General features: G+C 37.9%; 2 protein-coding genes across 2 annotated transcripts in view; one reads left to right on the top strand and one right to left on the bottom strand.

Annotated features, from left to right (window-relative positions):
* LOC309474978 (uncharacterized protein) overlaps positions 1–24,932 on the bottom strand; it is a 187,677-nt gene that overhangs the window by 137,635 nt on the left and 25,110 nt on the right. The window lies entirely within an intron of this gene.
* Positions 14,379–21,429, top strand: LOC309474920 (CD48 antigen-like; the record flags this gene model as incomplete). Its single annotated transcript, XM_082137539.1, has 4 exons — positions 14,379–14,587; positions 14,989–15,318; positions 20,964–21,260; positions 21,374–21,429. Exons 1-4 carry the CDS (start codon positions 14,545–14,547, stop codon positions 21,427–21,429), a joined length of 726 nt encoding a protein of 241 aa, XP_081993665.1. The 5' UTR covers positions 14,379–14,544.

Here is a 24,932-nt window from a genome sequence, read left to right on the forward strand (position 1 = left end):
TCAGCTGAGCTGAGGCTGAACTGATTCGCATAGACTATATTTAAATAGGCTAAGGAATTTCAATAAAAAAAAAACATTCCGTTTTTTAGGCTAAATTAAAATGTCCGTAACATCATAAGAAAAATTGATCCAACAGGTTTTTATATTGCCCTGCATGCGCTATATTTAAAATATTTGAAATGTTTTAGCACTGAAGAACCCAACTGGTTTGGTTTGAAACCAGTCTTGATCATTTTAACTTGGGTTGAGGATGCTGTCATTTATTTCTGTATTGCTTGTATCGGCAGATTCACGCGAGAAATGAAGAGATACATGTTGATCTGTCCTGTTTTTACTGTTTGCATGTCCAGTACATATTGCAACTAGGTCGTATTATTTGTAATAAAAGTTGTATTGATCAAGAGCACCATGATTATAATCAATTAATCAACGTGTATTGGATGGATCACCAATGTAATGCAATTTTGTTGTTTTTATCTCTCTCTCTCCCTCTCTCTCTCTCTCTCTCACGCACACACACACACATACTAGCCTATAACAAAGCAGAGTGAAACTGCGAAAAAGAGAGGAGCACCAGCAGGCAAATCATGATGAAAACATCATGAAATTAATTATGAAAAACATTTACCATACAGGAAGTAGGCTAATGTCTTTGTAAAATTTATATTATATGCAGAATAAAAAAGTACAGATATAGTCAACACATTCCAAGTGAATTATATATTTACAAATGTAATTAGAAAATCCTTTATAAATTATAAAAGAGCAATGATACAATAGCGGAGTCCACGTCACAACGACACAAGATCACACAACAAAACAAACAAAAAAGAATAGCTCTGCAGAGAAAAGGTAGGCTATCTGTTAAGACTAACCATGGGCAATACACAGCAGAATGTAGGCCTAATTCACCAAAAGGCTATTCTTACCTTCGACGATCAATGAGAAAATCAAACGCAACATTCTCAGCGTAGGCCTATTAATAAAACAGATATCATTCCTCGAGCCTATTCTTTCAAAAGCTGTCTCTCTCAGACGCGCCCGTAAATGGAAGTCAAAAGTGTGTAATTTATACGCAATTTAAAAATAAAAATCAGTATAAAAAAAATACACGTATTTCGGACCGGAGGACCGCGTCACACGAATTCACAAATCATGCATAACGACATGAGATATTATTTGCATGTCTACGTCACCGCACGGCGGGACCGTAGGCAAAGGAATAAATAATATCAAACCGCAAAACTATCTTTACTCCGGTCGCTTACCGTGCATCTTGGTCATCCCTCTCAGAATTCCTGACAGTTTTACCCTCGGAACTTCTTTAAAAAAACACACAGTGTCCCACTGCCACACTCGAATCAACCAAATCAGCACTTTTAAAATAAACAAAGTCACAAATCTTACACACCTCGTCTCTTTCTCTCTCTCTGCATGCGAGTAAAAACTACAATCTCAAACCGAACGTGTAAAAAGCACTGCATCACTCACGCTGTTCACTTTAAATGAATAGGGATTTTGGGTGATGCGGCTTACAAATGCGAAACAATAACAACTTTAAACTTCCAATGGTCAAGCAAACAAAACTAGGCTAGTCTACTTACCGAACGTGAAGCACAGAAATATCCAAGACAAAGTGTCCATTTTCATGTCATTGAGTAAGGTAATAAACTATCCGTCAGCAGCTTGCCTTTCAGAGAGGGGGACTGTGCATGGACTGTCTGTGCCTCAGTGTGTCTATGCTTGAGAAAGAGGGGGAGGGACATGCCCTCGCGGGCGGGGCACGTCAGCTCTTTCTTGTCGCTCGACTTTTACTGCCGGTAATGACTAATGAGCCGGACACGCGCTTCTGACAGGTTTATCATTACCTGGCTATGTGTGTGTGTGTGATAGAGAAAGCGGGGTATAAAGTTATGTCGCTCACCTTACGTGTGTAATATTTACATACGGCATAGCCTACTATACAGTACCAGTCAAAAGTTTGGAAACATTACTATTTTTAATGTTTTTGAAAGAAGTCTCTTATGCTCATCAAGCCTGCAGTTAAAAAAAACAAAAAAAAACAGTAATATTATGAAATATTATTACAATTTAAAATAATGGTTCTCTTTTTTAATATATTTTAAAATGTAATTTATTTTTGTGATGCAAAGCTGAATTTTCATCAGCAAGTACTCCAGTCTTTGGTGTCTTATGATCCTTCAGAAATCATTCTAATATGCTGATTTATGATCAATGTTGGAAACAGTTGTGCTGCTTAATATTTTTTTTATAACCTGAGATACTTTTTTCAGGATTATTTGATGAATAAAAAGTTTAAAAGAACTGTATTTATTTAGAATAGAAATCTTTTGTAACAATATACACTACCGTTCAAAAGTTTGGGAACAATAACTTTTTTTTTTAAAGAAATTAGTACTTTAATTCAACAAGGATGCGTTAAATTGATAAAAGGTGATGGTAACGATTTATATTGTTAGAAATGTTTTTTATTTTGAATAAATGCTGTTTTTATGAATAAATGCTGTTAACGTTTTACTCATCAATGAATCCTGAAAAAAGTATTCCAAAAAAATATATTAAACAGCACAACTGTTTCCATCATTGATAATAACTGAGTATCAAATCATCATATTAGACTGATTTCTGAAGGATCATAAGACACCAAAGACTGGAGTACTTGCTGATGAAAATTCAGCTTTGCATCACAAAAATAAATTACATTTTAAAATATATTAAAAAAGAGAACCATTATTTTAAATTGTAATAATATTTCATAATATTACTGTTTTTTTTTTTGTTTTTGTTTTTTTAACTGCAGGCTTGATGAGCATAAGAGACTTCTTTCAAAAACATTAAAAATAGTAATGTTTCCAAACTTTTGACTGGTACTGTATATTGATTTATACTATTTATAACGTGTAATAAAAGATAGCTGGTGCTGGTGTGATGACTAATGAGTTAAGTAACGGGCTGGGCATCCTTTTATCCTCTCTCAGAGTTAACAAATTATCACACAGAGAGTAGCTAAATTACTGTAATGACTCATGAGTCAGAGCCTGACCGCAGTTGGCAGAAAGCCCGGTTCATTCACTCTTACAACAACAGTAGCCTACAGTTCCTGCCGGTGTCTGAGACTTGAGACTCTCTAACCATTTGGCCAGAACTGCCCATATAGACCAGCTTAATGTTTATCAAAAAGTTGTTCAACAAAAAGTTCCATCAAGAATGGAATCCAAAATGTCATCAAGAAGATGAAACTACATAGTTTTGATGCATCTACTATAAAGACATTGAGAAACTATCATCATAGGCCTGTGTTGTTATTTTGTTATTTAGGCCAATAACTGTTTTCCTGACCTTTATCTATCTAACCATAACAAAGTGTCCTGTAATTGGAGTGTTGGAGTAATTACAGATTGCCAAAATGATGGATGTTGACCTCTTTGACCCCGGACCGAGCAGCATAAATGCCCCCACCCATGCAATGAAACGTTAACATGTTTGTCACAATGTTTATTTTGAAAGAAATCTGTATGTTTTAAAAATAAAATGGGAATATTTAATTTGTTTAAAAAAGAATCCAAATGTAAAGGTGTCTGTGTGTTTGACGCAGCAAATATGCAACTCATGTCACCTCAAACGAGGACTCAACAATGCTCTTATTTATTTAAGTTATTTTTGAGAAAATCAGAAAAGAATGATTCAAAGAAATCCTTAGTCATCTGGTTCTGAGCGCTTCTCTGCATTTATTCATGAGAAAAAGCTCATTCACCCATAGCAAAATTGGTTTGGCCCAGTGATGGCCCACACAGCCTACTTACACTTGGCCCTCATACCGCAATGAATTATGGTCATACCACATATGGCCCATGGCATAGTCATATCTCAGCCACCTGTATGACCATAGCTGACCCTATTCTGTTTCAGGACGGGTAACAAGATATATAACACAACAACAACAAAATTAATATTTCATTTCATAACACTGAAACATACATTTTACCATTTTGTAAAACATACTCCCTTTAATGTTTGTGGCCAAAGCCCATGCCAAGTCCAATATCACGTTTCAGGTCATGAACAAGTTAACTCTGCACATAACTCTGGAACATTCATGCATTTGTCCACCACAAGTTTCACTTTGCAGATAACTCTGGAATATATGCTGCTGTCCACCAACATTCTGCATACAACTCTTGAATAATTCCTCTGCTAACCAGTCACACTCTCCTCGTGCACTTTCTTCTTCATCCTCTCTCTTCTACCACCATCCATATACGGGGCCAGATGAATCCATATTTTAATGGTGGAATCGATTTCTTTTTCAGTGGCCGCAAATGTCAGATAGTTACGCCTCACAGCCGCTAATAAACACATATGATCACATGGGTCGAAATTAACTTTTTTATCAACAGATAATGTGGCAATTGGATATTAAAGGACATTCACACTAAAACTGAACCCAAGACCTATAGACAGACATTCTGTAAAGTCAACATGTAGAGACAGTACATTTGCAGATCATTTCAGCAAAGAACTGGCAACATCTTCCAACCAGCCTATATTACTCTCGCCGCTTCATAACATTAAGGTTAGACCACTAGTCACATGAACTATTGTAATGATGTCTTTACCACATTTCTGGGCCTTGAAATTGGTGATTACGTTGCAGTCTATGGAGAGTCAGAAAGCTCTCGGATTTAATCAAGCATATTTGTGCTCCGAAGTTGAACAAAGGTCCCACGCACTTCATGCGACTTTGAATGTAAATGGAGCAAGAGAAATAAGAAAAAGAGCAGAAATGTTTGAAGTGGTTAATCAAAAAAAAACTAAAAATGATGTTACAAGAAACACATAGCGACTTAAGGAATGCTGCTGACTGGGCTGATGAGTGGGATGGGGTCTCTGTTTTCAGCCATAGCACCTCACTTAGAGGAGGGATTGCCATTCTTTTTTGCTAAGAGTGTCAGTCCGACTTATCAGGTTGATGAAGTAGGCCTAGTTAAAGGTAGGCTTTTAAAAGATAGGAAATGAAAGCTTTATACACATAAGTAGCCTACAAGTTTCATCAGCAGTCATGCCTAATGGTTTTCGTGAAGTCTCAGCTTCAGATGCCAACAGACTGTTGGATGAAGGTCAGCCTGAAGGCTGACTATGTGAGACTAAAAGTGACACACCTGTATACAGCTGAGTGACTGTATTGCTTATCAACTGTACTACATTATGTGGGCTACATACATCCAGTGCTTGAATTAGAAAACAACACGACTTCCGTGGTTGCATTGGGTTTAGGTTGACAACAAAATAATACCAATATCGAATGTTAAAAGCTGCCGGTGTGCAAGAATAATGCACGCACTGAGCCCGTAGGCTATATAAGATTAATCTACAAAGTCACACTCTACGATCATGTTAAACTGAAGGGGGAAAAAAGTGTAATTAGGAATTCACAATATATATATATATATATATATATATATATACAGAATCTGAATTAAAACGTGTTTGATTTAAGCCTACATTTCAAAATGTTGTGTCATAAAATTATATCGAGCATTCAGCTCAACTAACGCGATCGTTATAAAGGTGTTTAAACAACAATACACTTCCACTTGCATGTATTTGACAATCTGAATATCAGATATTTCATGCCATAGCTAACACATTTGTGAATATTCTGAATAAAAAAGGAAAAATTACATAAAAGCTAGGGTGACCAGATGAGATTGGCTGAAATTCGGGACGGTTCCGATGATATTAGACTTCAAGCTTCTATGATATTAGACTGCGTAGCCTATAATAAAAGATAATGAATTTCAAACCAGAACCAAACATATTTTTATTCAAAGATCAACATTCTGTCATTATTCTTTAGTCTTTTAATGTTTATCAGACAATAACTACTCAAGATTTTGCTTTAGTAGCCTAGCCTATAATTTTCGGGACAATTAGGGCCAGATTCGGGATTCGGGACAACAGTTTAGATTTCGGGACTGTCCCGAATTTTTCGGGACGTCTGGTCACCCTAGGCACAACACCTGCATAGCCTACATTCAAAGACGTGTTGGCGCTGGCGCGCTGCTGCTGATCCAGAGAGAGCAGTTGTCATGTAGCCAACAGGTATGAAACAACTGAGAGAGAGAGATCGAGTTTCATGGTTGGTCTGTCTGTAGGCTATTTCACATAGCGTGATGAGAACACGGCGTGGGCTGAAACTATAGCCTACTGCTTTGTTTTAAATATATTTTTATTTTAATTTCTATAATGTAGGCTATCTTTTTTTATTCGACGTAGGCCTATTAATAATAAATAATTATATTAATACATTTAAATTAATTTTAAGTTATCTCGCGGTCCAGGTTGAAAACCACTGAATTAGAATAGGCTTTGACTAAATTTCAACAGTTATTCCCCGATCCAGTTGCTACAAGCAACTATACAAAGTTTAAACTGTAAACTTTTTAAACTAAAACATATAACACCACCACTGGAACGACTCCTTGGTGTACGTTAGCTAGCCTACTACTTAATTATCCAACAAGAATAGCACCAAAAATTCGCATCTGTTAAAACAACGAGAATTAATAAGACGCTAAAAGTGCAGTTTACCTTTTTTAAACGATAGACAGAGGCAGAGGAAAACAGCTTTGAGCATCATCCTTATAGTTATAATAATGAAGTTCATGAAAAACAAAGTAGCCTACAACTGCTGCAACTGACACTCTGCCCGATTTATTTCAAGATAAAATGTTAGTCTTGCACCAATAAGGCGTGGAAAGCGCTGTTTGTGCCAATCAGATTGAGAAGCACCTCCTCACTCCTCCTTCAGATTGAGAAGCACACTGACAAAAGTGCATCAAGCTTCTCCTATAATCAAACGCACTTCAATCAACTCATCAGCTCGTTAGTACAGACTCCAAGACCAGAAACTGATGGGTCAGATAAAAGACACATAAAAAATGTGCACTATTGCTGTGCCACAAGGAACAGTTGAAAACAATCGCTGTTTTGCTCTGTCTATATTGACATAATACAATGAGTCAGATTTAAGATATCAATTCAAACAATGTCATGAATTATACATGTAACATGATATACACCTAAAAGGACCTACTTTTGTGGCTTATTCATGGGTGTAAAATTCAGCCTGACTGATTTTTTACTTAAAGTAGGCTATAAAGTCAAAATTTTAGTTACCAAAGTCAAAACACCTAGCCAAAAATTTTCTGAAATATGCACATGTAAATGTTTTAAAAAAGACAATGAACAATATAACAATAAAATATAAAACAATATCCTGAAATCTTGGCAGCAGCCGATTTTTAGAGAAGTTTGACATTTGAAATTGTTTTTTAGACAATCTGTTTCTTAAAAAAAAAAGAAGTGGGATTGTGTTAAAAAAAAAAGGCTTGGAATATGGTGCATGATATGGGCTACTTTTATGATGCTTTCAGTGTCTTCTTTTTTTAACTTGAAAGTTCATGATCCCTGTCTGTTTTCACAGACGGGATATGGACAGGAAACCTTTTTTTTTTTTTTTTCAGGACTACCTTTGTGTTCTAATTACTTTAAAGGGATACTTTACCGTTTTTTCATATTAAACTATGTTATTCCCTTAACTAAGACGAGTTGATACATACCTCTCTCGTCTCAGTGCGTGCACTAAATCCCTCTGTCTTGCTGCGAAACTTTGTTAGCCCAGTTCATTTAATATGGGCCAAGCAGAGAAGCTACCAAACACCTCCACGTTTTCCCTATTTAAATACAGTTACTCGCGAAGTGTAACTCGACCTAGAACGGTGACACAAAACAAAATGTTGCGCTTTTCTAAGCGTGTAAAATGGATAACTATTTTGTATGGCGGAATACCATAGAAAGTGCTTGTAAGCACTTCGACTTGGCGCAGTAATATCTTCACTCGTGAAAAATCCTCTCACCGGCCCCCGCTCCCTCTAGTGAAGATATTACTGCGCCAAGTCGAAGTGCTTACAAGCACTTGCTATGGTATTTGGGGACATTTGGGGACATGCATCTCAACGAATCCTTTCATATTGCAAGACCGTAAAAGAGAGCCTTGAATCTTCTTCCTGTTCAGACTAGCATTTCTTCTGGTGAGAAATTCCTGCACAACAGCTCTGTACTTTCAAGTCAAGTTGTAATATGTTGCACTTGTTTAAAGATTAATCCATTGTTCTTTCTGTTTTATGTAAAGACACTCTTGGAGATGTTGCTTTAAAAACCCTGCCAGCTATCCTTCCTCCATTGCCATTCAAAACGGGCTGCAAGATGGTTCGGCCCTCTTACCAAGAGGCAAAACAAGCATTTGTTGATGTACAACATTTATGACAACACATTTTGGGTAATATTTGATCCATGTGTGCATATTCACCATTTCAAAATTCTATTTAAAGGTTGGAACAAACATTATTCAATATTTGGAGGAGGAGGAGCAACGGAGGCAGTCCTGCAGCTTGGGGATAAATTCAACTGCTCACAAGCCTTCGTCATTGTGTGTACAAGCTGTGGATACATGCTTTAAATTATTTTATGTTTTAGACATTGAGTATCCAAAGCCTGCTGCAGCTGTTTAGCAGTTTCTACAACATACAATATATTCTGTGCCAGGAGGAGTTCCATCAACTAGCTTTGGTTTGTTTTGTTTGTTTATTTGTGTTTTTGTGCTCCATGTTTCTTAGAACTTAAAATATAATTCTAAATTAATTCATTTTAACATTAATATTCTGTGCCTGGAGGTGTTCCCTCAACACACTGTTGCCTTTTTTATTTATTGAAACAATTTCTTACCTTTAAGAAATAAATTAAAACAATTGCAACAATAACTTTTGAATGTAACGTCTAATTGAAAGTAAATAAAAGCATTATCAACATCCTGAAGTTGTAAGTTATTAGTACATGGCAATAATAGTAGTAATAATAATAATAATAATAATAATACTAGGTTGGTTAAAGCATAATTTTGGCCAAATAACCCAACAAATTAGTTTTTTGTAACCCAATTTATTGGGTAAAACTAGTTACCTAATTTACTGGGTTAAAATAACCCAACATTAGATCGGTGCTATATCAACCCACCATTGGGTTATAGCTGTTGGGTTGTTTTTAACCCAACTTTTTTTAAGTGAGTAGTATTCGACAAACAGTCAGCGGTGTCCTTTCTACTTCCAGCGAGATTCTGGATTGTGTATACGATAAATGCTTTACTGACCCATAAGGCCATGGGAGATAATAATGACTGTGGGTGCTTCTCAATACTCAAATTGATGTTTCCTTGCTCCTCCGTCCGCCATCCTATGACCCAGAAACCGATCGAGCTCAGACATCTCAATTCTCTAACCGCACTGCGAGGATTGAGGAGTGAGGAAGAGAACTTTGAGCGAGGACACACAGGTGTTTCCTATGCGAAGTCTTTGATGTCGAGACATGTATTTATCCTCCCCTTCACATCTGTCACAATAATTTAAAATTATGTTTTACACTTGCAGTTTAAATAAATCATATATCACACATATATATATATATATATAAACAGGGCATCTTGCTTAACTTTACTATATAAAATATATATAAAATTTCTTCAATAACCAAACTTTATCAACAACATCCAAATCCTTTAAGCGCAGCTGATGACGCTTTAAGGTGATGCTTGAGTGAATAAGAATATTCCAATATACACGGGTTTCTTGTATACAAACAATACCGGATGCACGCGCATCCAGGAGGCAAAAAAAGGCTATTTGTTATGCCGAGTTCTGTAAAAGAACATTGTAATTAACGTAGATTTCGCATTGTTTGTAATTTCTTGTTGACTCAATAATAAACTGCAATTTTAGATTTGGATCTGTTTGTTTGTGTTTCATATTAATAGAACATTATGTAAAACGTCCAACTGTTTACGAATCAAAATCCGGACATGTGATGCATGTATGAATTATCATGTTAGTAATGTAATAGCCAATGTTAGCAGTGCAGCATCTACAGTAAAGAGCCCGAATTTGCTTTTATATAAGTTAACCTTGTTTATGTTACTTTACGACCTGCAACATTTCATGACTGCACACATACGTTACTTTACTGTAAATCAAAGATTTGACGATGGATTATGTGGGAAGCCTTAGTACCTCCGACGTGGCGATTATATTAAAAAAAACGTACTCTCAGCAATGGTGAGATATTGCCAGATCCCTACGCAATACATGACGTTCTTTGGATTGTGGATGACAAGAAGTGGCCAGCAATTGTATGGCCTGATATATATAATTATCTTATTCAGACACCAAGTGTGTATACAAGAAAAATTATTAGAGCGTACAAATAACTTGATGCATACAACTATGTGCTATGTGGTCATGTGCACCATCCGGACCCCAATCTGCCCTTCTTATGGCTTGAAGCCATAACCTCCGCCGGTTTTTGGCAAAACCATGCTTCCCCTAGGAATGTTGAACATCAGGCACCCAGCACTGGCTCGGTTGGTACAACTGACCACGCAACAACTCCTTGGTATTTTGACTTAGCGACAACACCACCACTATGCTACTAGCCTAAACCCTTTACTCCGGTACGAAGATCGTGGGTCTTTTTTGCCTCCTGGTTGCATGTGCAAGTAGTGATGACGTTGCCGAGAAATCCATGTATAAGCTTTCATTCAACTCTTCTGTCCTCATTTTCTTTCCTTGTAGCCTTCCCTCGCATCCAACAGGGGTGGAGCTGAGACGCGAGGAAAGGAAGCGGGGAAAGGAAACAAGCATCACAAATAAGAAATGAGAAGCCCCCAGTGAAGCAGCATAACTGCCACTGGTAGGTCAAGTGACAGTTACAACATGGCGGATGTACTGTAGTACATCTAAATTTTATTCATAGTATCTATGTTCATACTATAGACCTTATGTAGCCCCGCCCCTTTTCAGCGCAGCGCTCGTTGTCTTTTGTCTTCCAGTCTGTATTTTCACAGCGATCTTGCGTATTTATGAATGAACGACTCGTTTTAAAATCTTCCTGGTCGACTGACATTTGTTAAGTCATCTGCTTTAAACAATACAATCCTCATGATAACTTTCGTTAACTTTACATAAAGTAAATGCACTTCAAAAGCTAATAACTCCTGGACAGGAATGCCATAGAGATATACAGAGCGACTGCAAACATACTTTTTTCAGCGGTTGTGAAGTAAATTCAAATGTAGTCAGACAGTACACAATTTCAGATGCTGCGTTACTGCATAGGAAAAATGTCCAGTATATGAAACAGTTAAATGAATTAGATGGTAAATAAGTTGTTTGTAAAATGTAAAGTGTTGTACATTTTCAAAAATTAAGCACCACAATCACGCAGTTATTAAGTGTGTCCCATTGAGTACACAAAAATCTTAAAACACTTGCAATCTTCAAGACCACTTGAAATACGTCATTATTAGACAAGTGGTCAAGTGAGAAAACCACAACTGTGACGCAGGCTTCTGATTGAGAAGCGCCCTCAATCTCCAGGGTAATTATAAGTAAGCGGAAGTAAACGCCCACTGATGTGATTGGCTAATTTCATCACACTACTGTATATAACCTAGATGGAAGAAGTGACAACTGAAATAATAACAAAGGCTACATTAACTTTGTGCTTAGAATACTGCATTTCAAAGTTTGATCACATTACATGTCTGAACATTGTCATAAATATTTAAACAGAGATACAATCAGACTCTCTCTCTTCCAGTAACATGCAACGATTTACACCAGTAATGTTTTTTTTTTCTCTATGGCATGTTTCTAAAAGCTACTAAATACCCTAATTGAACTAAGGCCTAGGGTTAGTGTACCTATTAAGCCCACCAAAATCTAAGTCTAAGTTTTTTTTCTTAGATATTGACATAGTTTATAAGAAATACCATTTGTTAAAATGCAAGACTTATCTCTCATTTGAAAATGTATTAATTATTTGATGTACAAGGAGGAATAAAGTCAGAAGTCTGGCATGGGCTTAATTAGTACTTTGGCACCATTTAAGCCCGCATGTGTTCCAAATAAGCCCACATCATCAATGATTCACAAAATATTAAAATTAATTGATTTTAATTATAAAATCAATTTATAAACTAGCGACTACCTCATCCATGTCGCTAAGTTCGACATGATCGACACTGTTGATCATAACATACTTCTTGACAGGCTGGAAAACTGGGTGGGGCTTTCTGGTATAGTCCTAAAATGGTTCAGGTCATACTTAGATGGGAGAGGTTATTATGTGAGTATAGGAGACCATAAGTCTGAGTGGACATCCATGACATGCGGAGTCCCTCAAGCCTCAATTCTTGCGCCACTCCTGTTCAACCTGTATATGCTCCCAATGAGCCAAATAATGAGAAAGAACCAAATTGCTTACCACAGCTATGCAGACGACACACAGCTGTACTTAGCCCTATCGCCTAATGATTACAGCCCCATTGATTCCCTGTGCAAATGCATTGATGAAGTCAACAGTTGGATGTGTCAAAACTTTCTTCAGTTAAACAAAGACAAAACTGAAGTCATTGCTTTTGGAAACAAAGATGAAGTTCTCAAGGTGAACGCATACCTTCACTCTAGGGGTCAAACAACTAAACATCAAGTCAGGAATCTTGGTGTGACACTAGAGTCAGACCTTAGTTTCAGTAGTCATGTCAAAGCAATAACTAAATCAGCATACTATCATCTGAAAAATATTGCAAGAATTAGATGTTTTGTTTCCAGACAAGACTTAGAGAAACTTGTTCATGCTTTCATCACCAGCAGGGTGGATTATTGTAATGGACTCCTCACTGGCCTTCCCAAAAAGACCATAAGACAGTTGCAGCTCATACAGAACGCTGCCGCCAGGATTCTGAGCAGAACCAGAAAATATGAACATATCACACCAGTCCTCAGGTCTTTACACTGGCTCCCAGTTAAATTTAGGATTGATTTTAAAGTATTATTACTGGTATATAAATCATTCAATGGCCTAGGACCTCAATACATTGCAGATATGCTCACTGAATATAAACCCAACAGATCACTCAGATCATTAGGATCATATCAGCTAGAAATACCAAGGGTTCACTCTAAGCATGGCGAGTCCGCTTTTAGCTATTATGCCAGCCACAGCTGGAACCAGCTTCCAGAAGAGATCAGACGTGCTCCTACAGTAGTCACATTCAAATCCAGACTCAAAACACTTCTGTTTAGCTGTGCATTTACTGAATGAGCACTGTGCCGCTGTTCGTCCGACTGTTTGTACTGTACTGTATTTTTTTATTTTTCTAAACTGTTTTAATTATTCTTATTTCTTTTTATTATTTTAATTTATTCTATGTAAAGCACTTTGAATTGCCATTGTGTATGAAATGTGCTATATAAATAAACTTGCCTTACAACAATATTTGCAATAACATACAGTTCAAATCAATCGTAGAGTTAGTTCTGGAAGGTCACGTTAGTCAAGCTCGCATCAGCTGACTCTCAGCTGATCCACATCTACCTATAGGAATACGACGCATATCACTGTATACATATATAAGCTCCTTCAGTATTATCAGCAGCTATCACGTTTCTCAGGAGCTATTTACCCTCCTCCATCCCCAGCTCCTCCTCTCGCCCAGTCAGGATTTGGCATTCCGATTCCCCTTGAATCCAAACTGTATGCTAATTGTCAATCGTATTTGACGATAGTGGTCCTGAAAGAACTGAATAATTAATGCTAATCTCTGCTGTCTTAGACGACGATTTTCCTGTCAGCCACCATAACTTCTGTTGGTTGCAGTTCGCAACCTCACCATTAGATGCCACTAAAATGAACATACTCCACCTTTAAGTCCAGGCTGCGATAAGGATTATCAGAGTTATAAATGTGATATATACACACATTTAGATAGAAAAAAGTATAATTTAAAAACCTAAACAAAGCCAGCCATGAATATAAAGTCATTTCATATTGTCAGTATAGGAAGAAAGCTATAAGAAGACTCTACAAAGTGTCTGATGGAAAATGTGTCTGTTGTCTCACTTGTGGACGGGAGGTAGATGAGAACCTCTAACCACAGTGGTGGGTGATGCAGTTTCTCTCACGTACATGTGAGCCTTCAACAACTAGTCTTATTCAGACCCAAATAAACAGGTGCAAAACATTACGCTAAAACAACATGCTAAAACTAAAACATGGCTAAAATTAGCCAATCAAAACTTTAAAGATTATTAAAATATCATTAGTATCATGAATTGATGATGTACAACATATATGTATAAAATAAACATTACTGTTACTTTTGTGGAAAATTAATTTTTTCCTCACAGAGAGAAATGCTAATGAAAATAGATAGAAGTAGAATCATTGTTGTTCAAAGGAATAAACTGTCTTTCGGTTTTAGTGTGTCAGAGGTTGCTGAAGTATAACACCCACTGTGGTCTGAGTCTGATCTCACGGTGATTTCAGAAACAACCTTGCAGCAGTAAAGAACTGTTGCATTCACTGACTGTAAGCCACCAAACTCTACAGAAACTCAACGGTCCTGCAAAAATGTACATGTGGAGATTCATCTTGTTTTGGATTTCTACACAGGGTGAGATTTTACTATCATATTTACTATCATTATATTATTACTTACTATTACTATACTTACTATTAAATGCATTTTGTTTTTATTGATGAAGTTGAGTAACAGAACATCTAAACCCTTTTTGTGGGATCTGCAGTTACATTTATTATTGCAAAGTGTCTAATCCCTATTATTATTTGTGTGAGCTCCTCTCCTTGTTGAGCTTTGATAAACCTGTTGTGTAAACATATGATCATTGTAATGCTATTTCTAAGAAGAGCAAAAGCATTTCCTGCCTTCTTTGTTGGATACTTTGTGGGTCTTTTTAAACAGAAACCTACTGCTTTTTTAAGCTTGCAGTGCTCCAAAACTACGTTTGTGTAAGTTATTCCAATGTTATGTACAGTATCTGTATAATGTTTCAGATGTGTTTGGGGCTAGTTCAGATGCAGACAATATAATATCAGTGATGGAGGGAGATTATGTCACTTTACACATCAGTGTTTCTGCAATAGAGAGAGATGACCAGATACTCTGGAGGTTTGGACATGACAACTCTCGTATTGCTGAAATCTACAAGCAGAACATCCCAACATATGACAGTAATGAGATATTCAAAGACAGACTGGAGATGAATAATCAAAGTGGGTCTCTTACCATCAAAAACATCAGAATAAAACACTCTGGACTTTACAGAGTAACCATCATCAGAAATGGAGGGACTTCAGACAAGAGGTTCAGAGTTGCTGTTTATGGTGAGTACATTAATCTAACCATCATCGGTGGTGAGGTCTCATAGGAGTTTCAGTGTTTTATTCTCTAAAGCCCGGGACACACCAAACAATCGGCCGTTGGGCAATGTTGGGCAATGTTGGGCTGTTTTTGAGTGCTGGCCGACTTCGTTTTTTTTTTTTTTTGGTGTGTTCTGCACTGTTGGCTCTAGTCAATAATCAGAGTTTGTCAGAGTTTTTTAGGTAGATTTGGCATGTAGAATCAGCATCGGGCCGTTTTGTCGCGTCACTGACACTTGTGTCGCCGGAAGTCGCCAGCCCTCCATTGAAATGAATGGGATCATGTCACTAGCGGTGTGAACGGGGCTTAACATGAGCGGAGTGGAATAAAGAAAGTGATCGGCAGGATTGATATTTAAAGCAGTTAGTATGGGCTAGAGTTCTCAAAAAGCACCGACTTCAGTACCAAGTTGGTACTGAAATGTTAAAATTGTGACGCTTTGAGCGCTGTTGAGTGGCATCGTAAAAAAGCTCTCATCAGATATGTCTGTGACTGGCTACAATGATCAAAGCGGGAGCCTCTGAGAGCATACAGACATTTTTGAAAGTGTGTTAAAAACAAGGGGGTAATGTTTCAGAAAAAAACTGAAGCTTCCCCGGGGGCGCCATTGATTAGCAGACCATCACCTGCTGTTAGCATTCCATTGACTCCCATTCATTTTGGCGTCACTTTGACAGCGAATAACTTTACATCTGAGGCATTTAAAGACTCCATTTGTCCATTATTTATTTCTAAAGAAACACGAAAATGTATAAAAGGCGCCATTACCTTGTATCTTATGTTATGGCCCCGTAGAAGCAGTTTTTGTAAGAAATAGGCTAACGATTGCGTCATAACCACGCGACTCTCTGTCGCACAGTAGAGAGATTACCGTATGGACGGGAGGAGAAGCTCGCAGGCAATCGGGGGGACGTGGAGGCAAAATGACAAAATAATTCATCAGAATACTTAGCAAAAGTTTCTCCTGCTCCTAGCTCATGGACACCTCCAACTCACACTCTCCGTCTCTGCAAGTTTCGGAAGGGAATGATTCAGATTTCTCTTGGCACAGCTACTAGAACAGACGGGTCGCTCACGTCACATCTACGTCGTCAAGCTCAGTTTGAGTATGCACAGTACGCTCAGCCATCAGGAAGTGAGTGCTTCTAATTGACTTCACTTTTCTCTGTTGAATCCAATGGGGTCGCTGTGTCCATTTATTTTACTGTCTATGGTTAAAAACGGGAGCGGAAGGGTTTGAAAGACCAGTCCGCTGATAGACGCTTGCTTTCAAACGCTCCCGCATGTATCTGCGTAATCGCTCTGTGAAAAACGTTATTGATATATATTTGTTTTTGAAGCGCTGATTATTGTAGCCAATCACAGACATTTTTGATGAGCACGTGAGTACAATGGGCAATCAGAGGTGTTTACGATTCCGCTCAACAGCTGACAAAGTGTCACATTTTTAAAATTTCAGTACTGACTGGTATCGAAATCGGTACTTTTTTACTCTAGTACGCGCTGCTTTATTTACAGTGTGTGTATCTGCAGCCTGCAGCGGCATCTCCTTTACACGTATGCTAGCTAACAGTCGGCTGTGGTTCTCTTGGCATGTTCAAGTGCAGCTTTTTTGCCCCGGCACAGGAGACGCGAGGCGACAACAGTTAGCTTTCATCAGTGCTAGTTCTTTGGCATCGGTTTGGTGTGTCCCTACCCTAAAACATGGGTTCCAAAACCTTTTGGAGGAATATGCAGAGGAATAAATCTTGAGACACACCAAAAGCAATCGAATTTCATGTGAAAATTATACTCATCACCAGGAAACCCAGAAAGAATACCTTTGTCTGGCGCCGAATGCACTGCAGACTGACTAGATAAAACGAGCAAGGCTTGCAGCGCTTAAATTAAAATATTCCCTAAAGAAGGTAGCCTATAATAGTACTCTTGTCATTTTGTGGACAAAAAGCCTTTGAACTTAACCTTAATCTGGAGATCTACATAGTATACAACCAACCGGATATAAAGGAAATTCTTAAATTTTTTACTAGGTGGCTAATTCGTATGAATGACCTACCCCTGACCCGCCTCTAAACTGACCCATCACTGGGGTTTAGACAAATCATATGAATTCCTACGAATTGGTCGTGAGATAGCATTGGATGTGACAAGACGCCCACCAAAATGATCATTGCAACACTGTGTCAATAAAGCCCCTCCAGTTCAAACCACCCACTCTAAGTGGGACGTGAACCCTGGCCTGTCCGCATGAGAGGCGGGCGCTCTAACAAGGAGTCTAAAGACCCCAATCTATAGAGCTTTTTTTTTTAGAGCTCTAATATGTTTAATTTTATTAGCCCATTTCATAGGTTTAACATTGCATCATCAACAAGTAAAATAATCGAATGAATCCTTTTCACATTTCACAAAAAAAAAAACTTAACACAAAAAAAGAAGGAAGAAAATATTAAGAGACTGATTACGACCAGGCTTCCATAGTCTAACAGTGGAGAGAGGCCAATTATTTTACTATATATGGTAGTTTACAGCAATGACAGCTGTTTACCAAATTCATGCCTGTACATGTTCATGACTTGCAATCGCATTTTGTGCGAAGCCCTGCTGTGTGAACAAACTGGATTAAACAAGTTTTCTGTGATGTCTTAAAGGAACACTCCACCGTTTTTTGAAATAGGGCTTATTCACCTTCTTTCCTACATTTAGATAGGTGGGCAAATGCATTTTTGTCTCAGTGCATGCATTTTTTTAGTTTGACAGGGTCGGCGCTAGCTTAGCTTAGCATAATGAATGGAATCCTTTGTTGCCAGCTAGCATGTCCTGAGTAAAAGTGATATAAAATTTTTTAAAAACCCACCTAATTACTTCTTGTGGCCTGCGTATTAACAACAAGTACAAATAGCGATGCAGATTAACACTAGGCGATTTCCTATGCAGATATTGACTTGGGACTATATTAGGGGGAAGCACAGGTGAAGCACTGCTACTTGGGCGCAGAGATATCACGCCCAAGTAGCAGTGCTTCGCCTGTGCTTCCCCCTAATATAGTCCTTAATATATAAGTCAATATCTGCCTAGGAAATCGCCTAGTGTTAATCTGCATCACTATTTGTACTTGTTGTGAATACGCAGGCCACAAGAAGTAATTAGGTGAGTTTTTAAAAAAATTTATATCACTTTTACTCAGGACATGCTAGCTGGCAACAAAGGATTCCATTCATTGTGCTAAGCTAAGCTAGCGCCGACCCTGTCAAACTAAAACAATGCATGCACTGAGACAAAAATGCATTTGCCCACCTATCTAAATGTAGGAAAGAAAGTGAATAAGCCCTATTTAAAAAAACGGTGGAGTGTTCCTTTAAAGTCCAAGAGAGCCACCCTTTGCTGATTATGGTAACTTCCTAAAACGTAGATTGTCATCAGAAGGTTTTTTAATCCAGTCTTCCAACAAGTTTTGTGGTCTATGTGTGACTCAAATTCTCCAATTTTACTAGAGTATTGAAACTGTTGTCGATTAATTTGTCAGATGCACCTGCACCTCAACTTTTGTAGTTTTAAAATGTGATACCACTTTTTCGCCATCTTTGAAATTACTTTAGTCAATGTAACTATGGTAACAGTTGATATTTTAGCACATTGAGACTAATGTAAGCAGCTGTATAAACAGAATATTTAACATTTAAAACTCAAATTCTCAAATCATTCTCAAAACTAAAACAACAACAACAACAACGTGAATCAAGAGAGATGTTCTCCAAAAAACAAATCAAAAAAGGATTTATTTTACTCAAGGATTTTTCTGCTAGAAAAATTTGCCATCCCTCCCTCAACCATTGTAATATTAATGCCCTTGCAGCAGTTTAAATTTGTTTTGTCTTTTTTTTTCTGCCACGGTAGCCTTATAACTATTACTATTAGATGTATATTAAAATAAAAAAATTTAAAAGAAATATGTGGAAATGGGTCATCTCAATTTGTGAACTATTTGTGAATTTGTGAACATTTTAGAAACACTGGGGATGGATGAGTCAGGTGAGACTTCTGCATTCAAGAAAATTGTGGATATTTTTGAGTGAATGACTCATAAAGTCACTTGTCACACCCTATACTGTAGAACGTTGTAGCCTGGAGAACAAAACCTAAAGGAAATTGCGCACTAATAACTACAGTGCACTTATGACCTACTGGGAAAAAAAGTGAAAACACAATAGTGAAATGTTCCACTGCCACTATGAGGAATGGATCTGACTAACTGACTATGTCTGAAATCAGGTAACACACCGAAAACACCTGTGCGGACCACAATTTGCACAGCTCAATAAAACAACTGCACCACGACAATTCAGACACCTAAATCTATTCCTTTAAATCCTATAAGTATATTGGCCTACACTGCATACTTGGTTGGTTATTAAACACTATTCTTTAATTTAATAAACTACTGCTGTTATGATCAAGAGAATAAACACAAACATCTCTTTTCAAATGAAATTTAATTTACTGAGAACTGTCCACTAGCCTGGGAAAACCCAAATGAACTTCCAGCAAATTTGAGATTTGCTGCCAGACAAGTCTGGCAAAGAGGCCATTCAAGCCCATTTCCAATTTTTCCAAATCGAGGCACCAATCACAAACGACAATTTACACGATGACGATCGCTCTGATTGGTTTTAGGTCTATCCAATTGTGCCCAGAGCCATTTGAGGGACATCCATTGGTGACGCCCCTTTGGAAATGGGCTGGGAATGAACCTTCCCCAGACCCTCTCAGGTACGACTGAGAAGGGTCTGGTGTCAACCAGGCTAGCTTTCCACAGGTGTAATTACACAAATAGTGCAAACAGTGCTGACATTTGATAGCCTGGTAATACCAGACTCTGCTACTTCGCTTTGCTTCGTAGAGAGAGTCTGGAGTTCCGTAATAGAAAAACGTTTTCTTTACCGCCTGGGGGCGCTAGTCTGAAGCTTAAAATCATTGGTTACCAGTAAGCCAATCACATAACGTTTGGTTATGGCGTGTGTTATGCGCATGCTCAGCCGCATCTAACTTCCACTGTAAACATATGTATGATGCGAAAACAAAACCATCGAGCGAAATACCAGAGTGAACATGGCTGTGAACGACTTTTGCAGATTATGTGAAGTAAATCTACGCATCCACGGTACAATCAGCGTCTACGTCACGGCACTCAGCCTGCCCTCTGTTCGTTGATTGGCCGGCTGTTTTCAGGCCGGAGGAAAACGGAAAGCTTTGACGCGGAAGCGAAGCAAAATGAAATTGAGCGGAAGTATGAAGTCTGACGTAGTCAGGCTAGACATTTGAGTAAACTGCATTCTATAACAAGCCATTTAATCTTCATATTGGGAGCATTAGGGGCTGAGGGCAGATGAGAGTGCTAAAAAGTAGTCTCTAATATGCTCTATGGGTGCTTATCGTTTGCTAAATTGCCATCTTTCAGCCCGTGACGCAGAAAGAGGGTATCAATTATCTAATTGTGCTGCAAAAAGTCTCATCTGAAGGACAGCAACTTTGAAAACACCAATTCAATCTGTATTTTTTGATAGCTACAAAACTTCTGTGAACTTTCTGATTCTTCTGTGGTGTTTTCCAGCTCATCTGCCTGTTCCCAACATCACCAGAAACTCTTTTCAATATTCATCATCTTCATCAGAGTCCAGATGTTCACTGGTGTGTTCAGTGTTGAATGTGAGTGATGTGACTCTCTCCTGGTACAGAGGAATCAGTGTATTGTCCAGCATCAGTGTGTCTGATCTCAGCATCAGTCTCTCTCTACCTCTGGAGGTGGAATATCAGGATAACAACACTTACAGCTGTGTGATCTACAATCCCATCAGAAACCAGACCAAATATCTGGACAACATCACGCAACTCTGTCAGCCATATGCAGGTATGACAGCAGTGATGCTACTATTAAATTACTGAGCTAATCTGTGGTTAAGAAAGCCAGTGAGAAAAAGCTTGTTGCAATTGAAAGTTCAGTTTGTTTTCTTCTTCCCTCAGACTCTGACCAGTGTTGTGGTTCAACTGAAGCTATGATCCGATTGGTCATCTCTTAGTTACAGGGTGCCACTGCCATGAAGTAAACTAGTCAACCACAGGCAGATTTGTATTTTATTTATTTATTGATGCGTTTTCTGAGTTATGGCTGTAAATTGTTTTATTTCAATTAATTATTAGTTTTGGAATGAACAAACTATTCACAAAAGGCTATTGATTTTTTACATTAGCTTCTAAAGCCTACCTTAACAACTGGAGACTGCCTCGCTATTAACCTATTATATGTGTCGTGTTTGTACATTTATTGGCAGGTTTTCTAATTTCTAATTTAAAGGACAATTCCGGTATTTAACACTTTGAGTCTATTTTGTAGTTTGTTTTGGATGAACTAGAGTGGTGGACGAAGAAATTTTGACAATGGTTCCTGTCTCGACTTTTTGACTATTTTAGAATTAACCACTCGGTGAGTTGCACAGTTTTGAAAACGAACGTTAAGGGTTGTTTTAAGGACATGTTTGTGCATGGCCATAGACTCCCATTCTAAAGCAGTCATGGGCAATTCTAAAATAGTCAAAAAGTCGAGACAGGAACCATTGTCAAAATTTCTTCGTCCACCACTCTAGTTCATCCAAAACAAACTACAAAATAGACTCAAAGTGTTAAATACCGGAATTGTCCTTTAAGTAATCATCATAAACTAGGTAACATTTAAAAGTCTGAAAACCTTACAATTCATTATCTGAATTTTCCAAAGAGACAATGTTACAATGAAAACTGCACTTTAAATTCTTTCAGTTGTTGCAATTTGCACCGAATCTTATTTTAATCTTAACAAAACATATAATTGGAAATATGTAGTGTTCCATATTTGACCACTGCCTGAAGTGACACAGTGACTATATAAGTGTATTTATTTGTGAGAAAATTAAAAAATTGTGTCAAAGAAAACTAAAATGGATTGTGGGTGTCACCTGGTGGCCGTGTGTGGTATATAACCATACCTGTCTTTTTCTGCCTGTCTTTATATGCCCCGTGTCTGTCTGTCTGTCTGTCGTCCAGGTAAACCCTACATTATATGGACAAAAATGGCCACACAATGATGGCAATATCCGAAATCCTTGTGGAATATTTTTGGATCCCCATGAGGAAAACAGCTTATAAAGTGATGGGTTTTTTTACAATGTAAATGCAGAAAGTTTTCTGGGATTGGTAGTTTAGGTGTAAGTTTAGTGTGGAGGGATAGAATAGGCTACAGTTTATACAGAATCAAAATAATTATGCCTGTGGAAAACCTAAATGGAGGTCAAATCTAGAATTTAGTCAAAGGTACAATTTGATATGCAGCATTTGATGCAAAAAGATCCTAGCTGAAACCCCACCACCGTTACGGTGATGTGCCTTATATGGTATCCTGTTGTGACGTTGCAAACAACCACTAGCCTAATTCAAACAGTCTGACAGCCTCACAGTTACGCAGGATACCTACTAAATGTTTCGCGAATAAAGTTACATGAATGACAATATAACAACCAAACAAACAAAATTCCATCAAATTGATCTCTAATCCATCAAGCACTCTAAGTTTCGACCAATCAGTGTAGCCTAGTTCAAACAGTCACAAATTCGCTACAGAGACCCAAACTATTCGTAAGCGGTATCGGTCACAATCATGAGTGTCACACTGCACCATTAACCGTTCATGTGGAAAAAAAATTCTTACCTTTAACAATCAAAAAGCATCGACACAAAACAAATATCCTGCCAAACATAGTGAAAACGTGATATTTTCTCAGCCTGAACTTTGTTATTCCAGGAGTCCTGTGAAGCACACGATGAAGAATCTCTATAAAGCCGTGGGCTGTCCCAGCATTGGAGATTCCCCGAGTGATGTGTCGTACGCTCTATGAGCCGGCTCTTTTAAGTGAACGGTGATTCGGTTCCCATCTGAGAGAGCCGGCCGTTTCCCCTTTTTTATATTTTAATACAAGACAGAATAATATGATTATCCTTTCACTACACTGCTCAGTCACACGTCAAGTAGTCACTATAGCTGAATTTTATTCTGATGTGTATGTGCGTGCGATCACGTCTGATGACAGACTCGAGCAGCGGAGTTTGCCATCACGTGACATATTTGTGGAGCTGGACCTTTTTACAGTCTATATCTGGACGGGAGAATCTGCTCTTTTCTGAATTCCGATCCCGCGACTACAAACCACGCCCCTTCAAATTGCACCCCCTATGATGAAACGAGCTAACCTGGGGCCGGTTGCATAAACATAGCCATTATGTTAAGACAGCTTGACCCACTCGCAGTTAGTAAGGGGCAGTCAGTCTTAGTTTTCGATATCAAATTAGGCAAATCTAGGTTTTTATGTAACTGATTCAAAAAAGCTATATAGAGTCTTAAAGAATATAAATTGATGTCTAACTTGTAAGACTAGTCTAAGCTTGATGCTGAAGTAGAAAAAAGTTCCACTCATAGAGAGGCGGAGCTGGACGTCATGGCTCTGCAGGCTACACACTTGGCACGTGGCGGCATCTTCAGCCCTATAGAAAAGGCATTGCCACCCCAGGTTTACCTGACGGTAAGCCAGCCGCAGTTTGAAAATACACAGTTAATACTCGTAATAGCCTACTATAATTACGATAATTTCAGAAATAGCTGAAAGAGAAAAAAACTTTTCTTTGTCCGGACCAGAACTGTGAGATAATATAAAAACTATCCAGTTTCCAGATTGTTTTGTACTTCTACTTTGTTATCCTTATTATTTATACGTGTGGTGTCTATTCGTTGTGCGGTGTCTAGAAGTTGTGTAGCTACATTACTTTGACTAATGTTTTTTTTCTTTCTTACTTTAAACTACACATTTCAAGTCATTGTTTTATTTAGATGTGTTTACAGCATAATTGTTTGCAAAAAGCACACAAATAGTTCTTTTTTGCAATTTCACCAGTTTGACTGACTACAATGACAGTTAGCCTATAGCCTACTCTTAAATACATTTGTTACTTACTACTGTCACTAATCACTCTTGCATTACTCTTATGCAATGTCCCATAGTCCACCTCATGTGAAACCATTTCACTTTAGCGTTTTGAAGAAATGTGAAATTTTTAGATTTCAGAGGCCAATATGTCACATGTTTATTGATAAAAAAAAGGCCAGATCTTGTAATATTTAATAATGGCACGGCACCAGTGCGACAAATTTTGGTCGCACAAGAGGCAAACTGTGACCAAGTCGCAGACTGAAACCCATATGTGACCCTGGACCACAAAACCAGTCTTATGGGTAATTTCTTGAAAATTGAGATTTATACATTACCTGAAAGCTGAATACATAATCTTTCCATTGATGTAAGGTTTGTTAGGATAGGACAATATTTGGCCGCGGTACAACTATCTGAAAATCTGGAATCTGAGGGTACAGAAAAATCAAAATATTGAGAAAATCGCCTTTAAAGTTGTCCATTTCTATTGGCGATAGTGCTGCATCCATTCACAAAAATAAATGTTTTATATATTTAAGGTGGGAAATTTACAAAATATCTTCATGGAA

Source organism: Leuciscus leuciscus (assembly GCF_965113295.1).
Source record: "Leuciscus leuciscus genome assembly, chromosome: 15".
In the NCBI taxonomy this organism is placed as follows: domain Eukaryota; kingdom Metazoa; phylum Chordata; class Actinopteri; order Cypriniformes; family Leuciscidae; genus Leuciscus; species Leuciscus leuciscus.